The sequence below is a fragment of the Sceloporus undulatus genome, chromosome 2 (genome assembly GCF_019175285.1).
Source record: "Sceloporus undulatus isolate JIND9_A2432 ecotype Alabama chromosome 2, SceUnd_v1.1, whole genome shotgun sequence".
In the NCBI taxonomy this organism is placed as follows: domain Eukaryota; kingdom Metazoa; phylum Chordata; class Lepidosauria; order Squamata; family Phrynosomatidae; genus Sceloporus; species Sceloporus undulatus.
The window spans coordinates 157397743-157410518 of record NC_056523.1 but is presented as its reverse complement, the minus strand read 5'-3'; the positions used below and the strand labels follow the sequence as shown (position 1 = coordinate 157410518).

Below are 12776 nucleotides of genomic sequence, written 5' to 3'. Positions count from 1 at the left end.
ACACCTTGTATTGCGCCCGGAAGGATAAAAAGAAAAGTTGTGAAAATTGCTACTAACTTCCATTTTTGGAGGCCTCCACTGAGTTAAAGAGAATAGTAGAGTACAACCTCAATATCTATGAAGGTTACGTTCCAAACCCCTCTGTGGGTACTTAAAACTGCAGATAAATAAGGAACCCTATTATTTTCAATGAACAACTTCCAGTCCAAGCATACCACAGAATTACACTGGAGGGCCTAGAAATGCCTAAAGAGAATGCTTTTCTAGGTCCTACAGCACAATTCTATGGTATGCTAAGTCCAGACGTGACCACAGAATCACACTGGAGGAGCTAGAAATACCTAAAGAGAACATAATTTTTTTCAGACATGGTAAGTGAAATCACAGATACTAAATTTGTGGATATGGAGGACTTATTGTATTTTTGTTCTTTTTGTCATGCTTTTCCAGAGGCATCCTTTAGACACACTCATTAGTCATATTATATACACTGCATGCAAAGGAGCAAAAGAAGCAATAGAAACCTATTAAGATCCATAGCCAAAACCATACCATAAATGCCTTGCTGAATACAGTACCTTTACCCAGTTCATATTTACAGAAATTGTATTTCACAATATCAGTGAGGATTTTCTGCCAAAAATTAGCAGGGCTACATCAAAGCCATGCCATGCTTACTCCCGTTTTTTTTTAACAACAGCCAAACTTACCTTAATAACAGAGGAACAGTTCTCTACAACATATATTTTTAAAATTAGAATGCTAACATTTTGGTATTCTAAGCACAAACCTAGACTAGGCTGGCACTTACCTACTATCTGTCCTCTAACAGTATCATTGTCATTTGGCCCAAGTTTGCACAGATCCAACCTCTGATCTACAAATACAGAGAAAAACAGATATGCACTTTACCACATGCAGCTATCATGCATACCTAGATATATTGCAATTCAGCAACTGAGGAGGAGACAGTTTTCTGACCCAGGCCTTCTAGAAGGGCACACAGACTGGTAAGACAAAACAAAACAGGAAGTGGCCAGAAATGCACATCAGAGGGGGGGGGGTTGGTGGCGAGATGTGTAAATTTTGATGTTAAACAGGGTGGAGAGGGTGCAATCTATTTTAAAATGCTCTTCTGGAGATTTCTAGTAGAGGCAATTCACCTTTTGGGGGGCAAAAAGGGATACCTGAAGATTCTGGAAGGACCAAGGCTGCAGAAATAGTTACGTTAGTCCAGGACCATACTTTGCCCATCCCTAATATAAACATTTCTAGAAGGCAATATGTGGGGGGATTACATGCTTGTTTACATGCCCAAAACACAGAACAGCTTACATATAATACCATGTTGGAAACAGTATCTCTAAAAAACTTGCTCCAAAACAGGGAATAATTTGCATTGTGTCTACTCACAACCAGTGTCTTTAAGGCGATTGATAGCATTGGAAAGCAGTCTCACACAACCCAAAAAACCAGCTCCCTGTTTTTTATGGATTTTCTTGTGGTTCCATACGCTGATCGTTATGGAGTCTGATTTTCCAATATATCTGAAAAAAGGATAAGAATCAAAGCAATACAAATTATGTTGACTGCATACTTTGGACAGTCTATCAAACACAGTTCCTGATTGCAAAATATTTTTGAGGGTAAAAAGGGTAAACATGGTTTCTTTTGGCAAAAGAGGTCAGATTCACAGGAACTGCATGCTACAGATTGGCAAATGTCTCCCAAGTAATTTATTTGTAAAACAGAATTTACACTAAGGAATTTCAAAGGAGCTTTTCAGAATGTCTTACGTAAATCAAGCATTGCCGACATCCTTTGGCTAGACAATGACAGTATGTCTAAAGGAAAAGGACTGGTATATCATTGGGTGTTTAATCCTGGGGGGGATATAAAATGTAAGAATTATGGGTCTCCCTGAGAGATGTTTAGCAGTCTTCTTCCATTACATATTCCCCGTCAGTACAAACATCCAACTATTCCACTTACTAAAACACATCCTCCTACACTCACCCATTTAAATTATCTACTCCCACCACAACAGTCACAGTACATCTTCAGTTATCTAATGCTAAATGAAATTTTCAGAGCTTGAAAACAAAAATCCTGACCTATCTTCCAAGACTTACAATGGCTGTTCATGTAACACGTATTCCCAGCCCACCCCTCTTCTTTACTGTATGCAGGCCATCATTTTGCAAAATTCTTGAAGATTTCAGCTGACTGGCTGCATACAGGAACAGACAGCTGAGAAGCACTGCAGGAAACAATTACACTGTACCCACATTCAGGGACGTAGCTAGGATTTTAGGAAGGGGGGGGTCCAGACTAAGTGCCACCATTATAATGGGGCTTGAGTGTGGCGGCGCAGCAGCACACACCATTCATTTTTCTAATGGAAGGGGGGGTCCAGACCCCCAGATCCCCCCCCCCCCCGGCTACATCCCTGCCACATTACTCTGATTATGAAGAGAGGGAAAACTGTGCTCTCTTTACATTAATATTAAATGTAGTACAGAGTTTGTTTTCAGTAAAATTATTAGCAATATAAACACCTATTAATATATTTTCTGACAGGTCATATTTTGGCAATGTCAGTTCAGTAGGATTTAGAAAAGAAGGGTGCCTGTGAACAATTGAAAAAAATGAAGTCGATACTAATTTCAAATTCTGTTTGCTTGCTTTTCTTAAATCTTTTAAAGAATGTTATAGATACTCAAGAAAGACATCTGTTCATCACAGGGTCTTTCTCAATGAGCATGGTAAATACATTTAATATATATACATACTGTATTTATGCTTTCAAATCAATACAGTGTTTTCAGTAAGGTTTAGCACCCACTTTACCAGATAATCAAGGGTCCTGCATCTAGACAGTCAGAGCACTTCAGAATTACTAAAGGACACACCGTTCCAGCATCTAGTATAGGAACCAACACAAAGTACTCTTGCCAAATAAAAGATGCTTTTCCAAAGAGGGAAAACATTTCCTTCATGACTGAGTTGAACTTCTTTGGAAAAGGTCCCTTCTTCATCTAGCCTACTGTGTGACAGATAAAAGCACAGCAGTTTTTACTGCAAGTAGCTTGAAAGTACATTGTTTTACATTTGCCATATATCAATCTGAAATGCAATACCAACATAAAAGCAGAGCTGGAAATTTCTCTTATTAAATACAGATTTAAATTAACTTGTGTCAATTAAAGATTCATCACTTAGCTTTTTCATAATTTATACAAGCTATGATTATCTGCACATCATTCCTTTGTACATATATTGGTCTTTTACCCTTTCATAGTGACAATGGCAATGTATATGTCAGAGGGGAGGAATGCATGTATGTGCACAACATTACCTTTCAGGAATGTGCAATATGCAGCCCCCAAGCCACACAAGGCCCATCGAAGGGGGCTACCAAATGTCTGCCAGTGCCACACAGGATACATGAGGACAATGATCTTTGTCTGCCCTATTTCTCAGCAGAATCTGGTTCTAGACAGCCTCCCTGACAGCTGCTGGGTGAGCTGATGCAAGCCTGATTCTGTCGAGAAACAAGGCATTTAACGATTCTCCTCCTGTGCCCTATTTCCCAGCAAAATGTTGGGAGTGCTTAAAAAAAGAGGTCACATAAGGAAAGTCATTATCATGTGTCTTCTTTCCAAGTACAATTGCTGAGAGAGGATTGAGGTTAAAACCTCTTCTTCTTCCACCACCCCTAAGAAACACTGGATGCGGGGAGACTCAGCTTCACAGCCATCCCAACACTATCAAGCAAAATTGCTGGGAGAGGTGCCAAGTTAAAGCCTGCTCTCCACAACAGTGATGATGCTTGAATGTCATCCCCATCCCAGCAATTCAGCTTAACATCATTGGAATAAGTATGGAGCTAAAACCTCTTTTCCACTCCAGTGACCAGCAGTAGCAAAGGAAGTGTGTGAGAAAGAAAGAGGGAGACAGACTACAGACAGACAGAGATGAATCTGTGAGGTTTCTGAGAAAGAGAGACACAGAAACCCAGTGTCCTTTCAAATCTAGACAAATCAATATATCTGTTTCAGTTCAACAGACGAATTAACTAATTCTGCTACATCCAGCCAGAAATCTGTGACCTATAAACCTAGGAAAAGAAAAACTCAGCACGTAGGCAAGAAAGATCTGTTGAAGAAGCCAACAAGAGTACAAAGAACAAAATGAACAAACAAACAAACAAAAAATCTTGACTTTCAGTCCTCTCTCACCCATTTTCTGTATAACCTGGATTTCTCCATTTAAAACACCAAACTGATATACCTTATATCATGCTTTTGAAATCCCACTAACATTGGCATGAAAATTCTTTTAAGTACTAGAAAAAGTAAAATACAGTAACAATGGAAAATAAGGGGAAAGAATAAAGAAACATCTCTGCATACATGTTGATGATGTATATAGCACACAAAATCCATCATCATTCCCCTAAGAGATCCCAGATTTTTGAACTAGACTGAAGAATAGAATTTCTAGACAATTCCATCTCTTATTGCTGTTCTCTCTCATCAAAATTCCCATTAGAAAACACATTAGTTTTTTTAGGCCACTTACAATGCAAAGAAGAAGAAGAAGAAGAAGAAGAAGAAGTGCAAAGATTGTCAGCAAAATTTTAATACTGTTTTACTATTACAACAACAACAACAAATCATTTCAAAATGAATCTCCTAAGGGCAGGGGAGCTTTTTCCAATTATTATATTTATATTTTATTGTCAAAAATACTTAAACATGTTTCATTCAAAAACATGAAAATGAAAAATGAAAGGGATTTTATATTATATCTGTTCTAAGAATTTTGAATCCCCCCACTTTCATCTATTTGATCCACAGGCAAAGAAACCAAGTGGGCATTTTGCCACTGAGACACTATTATCCTTGGCATGCAAGTTATTTCCTGTAACAACGAATGTGTCATAAGTCAAAGACCAGCGTTCCCATGCAATACTGTGTTGTTAAGGTAAACATTATTATAGAGCCTTAAGAATCTACTATAAAGATGAGGACAGTAGGCAAATAATTAATCTCAGACTGCAGAATTAATCACCAATGTTTGGCAGAAAATGACATACGTACTGTCTTTATTATGATATTTTCTAGTCTTCTGTGAAAGGAATTCCCAAAGAGCTGAACACTTTCCAGTGTTATGTTAAAATGTGTGTACTGGAAATGATGTGTGACAAGTGAACCAAAACCCATTTCTTATTAGAAAAGGTGATTCAAAAGAACTTACTTTCAGCATATAGAATTGCACCCTGGGCTAAAAAAAGCAAAATTATTATTAATTTTAATTATTTTTAATGCAGGAGAATGAAAAACAGAATTAAGATGGATGATCAATCATGGATGGGGATGAACTTCCCTCTAGGGACACAGGTCCATAGCTGTGGGATCAAAGTGAGAGAAAGGATTTAGGAGTACTCTCAGGCCAAATGAATCGTCCACCAGCTATGGTCTTTCTTAGATATGTATAACCTAGTCATAGTACAATGTAGAGAGATCTTGTAGCACCTTTGAGACTAACTTAAAGAAGGAAGTTGGCAGCATGAGCTTTCCTAGACTAAAGTCTACTTCTTCAGATGCATCTGGTGGAGTGAATGCATCTGAGGAAGTAGACTTCAGTCTAGGAAAGCTCCTGCTGCCAACTTCTTTCAGCTAGTCTCAAAGGCTACAAAATCTCTCTACATCGTGATTCTACAGACTAACATAACTATATCTTTGAATTCTAGCCATAGTAGTTCATGCACTGGTACCTTCCCAATCAGACTACTGCAATGACCTCTATGTGGTGCTGACCTGGAAGACTTGAAAGCATTGGCTGCACTGCTGACCAGAACATTGTATAGAAACCATATGCTTCATTGGCTGCCAGTACACTTCCAATCTGAATTCATGGTGCTGGTGATCATTTTTAAATATTAAATAGCTTGAGAACTTGATATTTGCAGGAATGCATTGCCCCATATATACCTGTATGAGGATACCTGTCTGCTGGAGGGGGCTTTTTCTGGGTCTCACCAGTAGGAGCAATACACTGCATGAGTGCATGGCAGAGTGCATTTTCTGCTGTGGTAGCCCAGTTATGGAATGCCCTCTCCTTGAAGGCTTGATTGGCACTGGTGTCAGCTTTATTCCAGCATGAAGTTAAAACATTTTTTTTAATCAAGCCTTCTGGGCTCTACTGATAAGGCTAACACTGGAACACAACATTTGACCGATTGTTGTATTCATGAATTTAACTGTAAAAAATTAACAGTTAACAAATCTGACACTTGCTCTTGCTTTATCTCACTGATTTTCCTTTGTTCACACTCATTAACTCTTATTAGGCTCTAATACAAGCAGCTATATTTACAGAAGCATTTCTTACTAAATTAACAGTTTTTTTAAAAACCAGCAAGAGTATTAAAAAAAAACTAGGGTAAGTAACCTGGTTTTTTAATTAAGACGAAGAGGTTCACTGGGGATCACTGTCAGTGAATGCATGGTGGTACAGGGCAGGGTCAAAACCAAAAGTGATTGGAACCAGAGATGAAAGTGGGTGGGGTCCCCTTCTCCTTTCCCTGCCATCTCCTTCTTAAAGAACATTCCCTGCACCTCCTTCCCTATCTCTTTGTGTAACAAAAGAAAGAGACTGCTTTTTATGCTAGAGTCTGAACTGACTGCTTGCCAAAGGATTTTGAAATTAAGCCAAGAGTCACATGAAGTTAGGTCAAAGGAGTCAGTTCACCTTAGCTTTAACAAAACTACAAATGGCTATACGTGGATGGTATCTACTATAGTGTAGTGTAGCTTACTACTGTACTGGTAAGCTACAGAAAAGCCAATTATTACAGAGACATGCTGTCAGCAGTGAGAGTGAATATGCTATGAGTGAAAGTAAACATACTATAAGAAAAATAGGTTCCTATGAATCTGCCAATTTTATCTGGAGCAGCAATTGTGAATGTTGTTGAACTGTAATTTCCAACATCCCTGACCAATGGCCATGGAAAAGCTGATGGGAAGTGGAATCCAACAACATCTGGAAGGTGACCGTTCCATTCACCCTTGACCCAGACGACACAATATTTATTCCAAGGGTTATTAAGTAAAAGAATGTTCTAACACATAAAAAATATTTTTATGCAGAAAATATATTTGATAAATATAATGAAAGAATAAAAGTGGCGTTTGGGTTAAGAGATAGTCCAAATATTTGTTTTGCTCCAGTATTCATTGTCACAAAAATAATGATACTCACCTCCTCATTTAAGGCCTTTTAAGCTACAGGTGAAAAAATGACAAGCGATCTAGATAGCATTTATCATGTTTTAGCTGAAAAAACAAGACAAACTATGTTTGAAATTAAATAAAATGACTACTAAACTACTGCACATTTATAAAGTCATGGAGTAAACATTGTAAGAGTCTATCTGATTCCATAAATTTCTGTTCTGTTAATGAATACCCAACTTCAAGTCTTTTAACCATCCCTATTGACACCTACAAGTCATAATGCTGATTCCACTTTGGATCAAGGGTATTCTTCACAGTATCTGTAGAATGGCACTGGCCAGATCCGTCAACCACCACTTTAGCAAATGGATCAGGAAGCCCTGTCAGAAGGGAGGAAAAATACATAATAGGGTGGGCAGTATAATTATATATCTCAGTCATGACTGCCATTTGTTGGCTTTTGTGTAGCAAGCATTTTGTGCAGCAAGCATTTTAATACTTTGAAGTTGACGAGTTTTATTCAGTAAACAGTACTAGTACTTTTACATTATCCTAAGAGTTTAATTCATTTTGAAATATGTTTAGACATTTCAAATTCTATTTCTGTACTCAATTATCTTCTACTTTCCATCTTGGAAGCAACAGTACTTTCAACCCAACATTCCAAAATGAAGTAAAGAAAAATTCACCTGTGCTTTTTTCTATAAGGAAATCTACAAGGAAGTCTTTGGTCTCTCTTTCTATTTAGATCTTCATTACAACAACATACATGCCATTCAGAGTCTGTTTACTTGGGCTTATGGCATGAGTGCCACACACTAGACTGTCATCATACATACACTAAAAGCAAATCAGTCTTTTACAATTCTTCTCACAACTCAAATATTTTGAAGAATAGGAAGACTTCTTCCATAGCTCCAAAATCAACACACCTGGGCACTTCTTGAAACCTCTAATTGTGTAACTACAGACTAAACTTTAGTCACTAAGAAAAGTATGTACAACTACTAATTCTGAAGTATTCTGTAATACACAAGATATTACAATCAAAACCAAACCCTTCAACACTGTCTCACACCAAATTAACAAAAAGAAACAAAGTGAAAACATTTCTCACATTTCTCAGGTTTCTGTGGGTTTTTCGGGCTATGTGGCCATGTTCTAGAAGAGTTTATTCCTGACGTTTTGCCAGCATCTGTGGCTGGCATCTTCAGAGCATGCTTGCCTGGAAAGGAGTAGGGTATATACAGTGTTACCCCGGGTTACGAAAATAATTCGTTCTGCCGCCGCTTTCGTAACCCGAAAGGCTTTCGCAAGCCGAAACCCCATAGGCGCTAATGGGGAAAAGCCGCGATTTGGTGCAAAAAAGCGCCGAAAAGCACCAAAATTTCTTTCGTAACCCGAAATAACCTTCGTAACCCGGAACAGTTTTTTTCAATTGGATTTTTTCGTAACCCGGAAATTTCGTAAGGCGGCGCATTCGTATCCCGGGGTAACACTGTATATACTGTGTGAACCTGGGAAGGCAGGAGTGACTTGCATGTGGATTATTCCATCAGCAACAGAACAATACACATGCAAATCACTCCTGCCTTCCCAGGTTCACACAGTATATATATACCCAACTCCTTTCCAGGCAAGCATGCTCTGAAGATGCCAGCCACAGATGCTGGCGAAATGTCAGGAATAAACTCTTCCAGAACATGGCCACATAGCCCGAAAAACCCACAAAAACCTATGGATGCTAGCCATGAAAGCCTTCGACTTCATATTTCTCACACTAATTTTTGGTAACTCTCTTCAGCTGTTCACATCTAATTTCCATTCACCTCCACAAAAATGTCTGTGTACAAAAATGTCTATGTGGAATACATGTACATAGTTCTTTGGATCGTGAGCTTGAAATGAAAACAGATTACTAATCTCTTTTAGTTTGTAACACCATGATTACAAACTAAAAGAGAAAATCATACAAAATGAATATTCATTTTAATCTTATAAAATCCTCCAACAGAACAACAGAAAAGTAAGAGTATAATACTACCATATTACAAATGTAATAGTGTTAATGCACACTATCAAAACAATCCATATGCCAAGGTATTTGAATTTGGTTGCACATATTCTCACTAAAATCATGGTGATGCAGACTGTATCAGAAGCCTCTGGATAAATGGTTTGATTATTCCATGGTAGGCAGCATAAAGAGCTAATGTAGACTGAAGGAATAAATGTATAAATACTTACGGAAAAAATCCTTTTTCACCAAATTTTTCGCACAGAGAACTGTAAGAAAAACAAGACACAGAATAACATTTTGAGCTTTCATTGAGTTGCCAATCATTTCCCAAAACTCAACAGCAGAATCACACACACATTCATGCAGAAGTCCTATTTTATTCAGTGCAACTTCTGCCTTAGTCAGTGTGTTTACGACTGCAACAAACGCATTATACCACAAGACTGCAATCCACACAGATGAAGAATCACAACCTATACACAGTGGTGCCCCAAGGATAATCTACTGTAATGCAATTCTTTCTTCCACTCATAGTAACTGTGGAGAAAAAGAGGATTGCTTCCATGCATGGTCAGTGTAATATCATTTTCACAGAGTTGCTTGCATCTAACCTAGCTCTTCTTACTTACAACTTCCCTACAATTTAATTAAAATACATACATACATACAATTCATGGCAGAAAAAGGAAGCTAATTTGAAGCATGTATAGCTGCATGTTCCACCACAACACAGTGAAAATACAGCAAGTCCAGGCTTAGGGGGAACGGCACTAGATTTTTTTTAAAAAAAATCATCATCATCATCATCATCATCATCATCGCCAATGCAAAGACAATTATGGTCTTCTGCAGAAAATAATGGGGCAAACCTGCTCTAAGCGGCAGTCACTTAGGCAGCAGCGACGTTTGTTTTCTAGAAAAATATAAAATTTTCCATTACTCTAAATAATGTTATCTGAATAAGCATGTTTGGTTTAAATGTTATATTCCAACACATTCAAAGCTTTATGAGGAATTTATTTTATTGAAATATTTGTAATAAAGGCCCAAAATGTACAGGCCAAAAGAAAGGCTTTGGGCTGCTTTGCGGTGTGGCATTCAAATGATGCATCCCTCCCCCAAAGCGGCTGGAAGCTGCTCAGGCATCATGATCTGGCCTTTTGGACCAGATAAAAAAGAAGTGAAAATAACGTATTCCTTGCAGTGCTGCGCTGGAACTGTGCTGGCGCCAGTCGATTTGGAAGTGGGCCGTGCAGGGCCTTCTGCTTTGCCCCAAAATAAAGAAAGTGGTATATATTTCCTTTACCTTTAATGAACAAATGACTACACATGAATGAATGAATGAATGAATGAATGAATGAATGAACACTATTTGTTTTTATGACACATATCTAAAGAGAGCTCTGCTTGACATACTAACAGTTTAACTTTCTTTTTGCAAAGTAACATACCAGTTCTATCATTCACTTACTCATTCTCAGCACTTTTTATCAGTTCTGTCATGCATTATTTTTCAGTTCCCCCACAGACAACAGAGCACTAGAGTTTGTTGATGCTTGTCTTCGTAAGAGAATAACTAAAAGTTCATATCCTGTATTTAGTCCATTTAACATGACTGAATGCAGCATAACAGCCCACACAACTTTGGTTAAACATAGACATCTATATGGTGTAGATAATTTCACAGTGAACACTGGAACACTGTAAGAAAAAAAACACCAAATTCTACAGAAGATTTCCAACCCCACATCTTTGCTAGGCAGCCCACTATATTCATCTCTATCACCCTCAACATGAACCTGTGGTAGTTGTAGCTGAATATACTGCAACTAGCTCCCTTTCTTAAGTAGAAAAGAAGACTACTCAGGCTAGGTGAAGAAGCTTCTTCAATCAAAATAAAGTAGGTTGGAGTAGCTGAAATTACATATAGGGAAGCTGCCATTGGATAATGAGTGTGTACAAGAAAGGTCAGTGAGAAAGAAACATACACTAAGTTTGAATGCTGATAGACAAACTCTACTGAAAGAACATCTGTGATGAGCCTATCAATGTAAGCTAAACATACTGAAATATTTTATTTATTCCATTTATTTGATCCATTTTGGGCTCAAGTTGTAAAATCAATGGCATGGATAAACACATGTGTAAAGAGACCTATGGAAACAGGTCGTTCCTTCCCACTGCAGCCTCTCATTCCTTCCCACTGCAGCCTCTCTAACCCCCTGAAAATGCTACATAGAGGGCCAGGAAAGCTGTGGAATGGGAAAATTTGTGATGCATTTGGGCTGGGTCAACTGGAGGTATATTCTGTTAGTGGATCCCTTCCCTCCATAGAAGAATGATCAAACACACACACATACTCAAGTCATGTGATATTTGGAAGCCTGCCTGATGTACACTCTGTTGATTTATGCAGAGAAGAGGCTCTCAACCTTTTGCATCTTAGCTCCCACTAATGACTATTAAAGAACCTGAGTCTCACTATGATAGAAATAGAAAAAGGTATGTTAACAGACACTGCTGTTAGTTACTTCTGTAGCACCTTTTAGGGACACAAAAAAACTGCAGCATAACACGGAACACAGAAAATGGTATGTTCTTAAAATACAAAGTAGTATTGCTGGGAGTAAATACAAGCCCCCCCCCCAAAAAAAAAGGATTCCATTAGAAGCTGAAAATTGTAAGACACTACAGTTGTCCCTCCATATTCGCTAGGGTTAGGGGAGCAAGACCCCCGTGAATATGGAAAACCGCAATAACAAAAACACTGTTTTACACTGAGAGGAGAATCTCTAGGTCCTCCAGTGCAACTCTGTGGTCAATGTCCAACATACACTGACCATAGAATGGCACTGGAGTAGCTACAAATGGTCTTTCAGTGCAACTTTTAGTTAAAGTTGACCACAGAGTTGCACTGGAGGACCTAGACAGTCCTAGAGAGAACATACTAATGAAATCCGTGAATAATCAAATCCGCAAATATCAAATCCGTAAATATTGAGGGATGACGGTAATTGATGCTTCCAGAAGGTCAGATCCACAGCAGGTAGTTTATGAAAGAAAGTACATCATACTTTCATGCCAACATAGGGATTGCGGGAAAGGAAAGTTTTTAACAGTTGTGATGAAAATGCAGAGTCTCAACTTAGGCTGTTTCTGTATCTCACCAGCAAGACATGTACAACTGGTTGAGAACCATTAATATCAAGTACCAAGTAAAACTGAAGTATCTGGCAATTTAGGGATAAAATAGATCAGCATATGCCAGCTTGGCGTCTCTACCAGCACTTAGTTCTCCTTGTGTCAATCTATTTCATATATTACAATATTCAAATAAAACATAATTATCTACAGTTTTATGTGTGACAAGAGTTTCAGGCAAGAACTTAAAATGGCCTAACCATGAACATATTAAACACTACTAGGTTGTTGTTCTTTCAAATTCAACAAAAAAGCATGCCACCTCGCAATTGTACCTATGAGTCAGACTTACTGTAACTAAATAAGAT

General features: G+C 38.1%; 1 protein-coding gene across 1 annotated transcript in view; it reads right to left on the bottom strand.

Moving 5' to 3' along the window:
• Window positions 1-9589, bottom strand: part of SMURF2 (SMAD specific E3 ubiquitin protein ligase 2) — a 75298-nt gene extending 65709 nt beyond the window's left edge. The window contains exons 1-4 of the mRNA XM_042449762.1: window positions 9495-9589; window positions 7519-7627; window positions 1414-1547; window positions 812-877 (exon numbers count right to left, since the gene is read on the bottom strand). Coding sequence (XP_042305696.1) covers window positions 812-877; window positions 1414-1547; window positions 7519-7627; window positions 9495-9576 — 391 coding nt within the window. The 5' untranslated portion in view covers window positions 9577-9589. The remainder of the gene's footprint in view (window positions 1-811; window positions 878-1413; window positions 1548-7518; window positions 7628-9494) is intronic.
• Between the last annotated feature and the right edge of the window lie 3187 nt (window positions 9590-12776).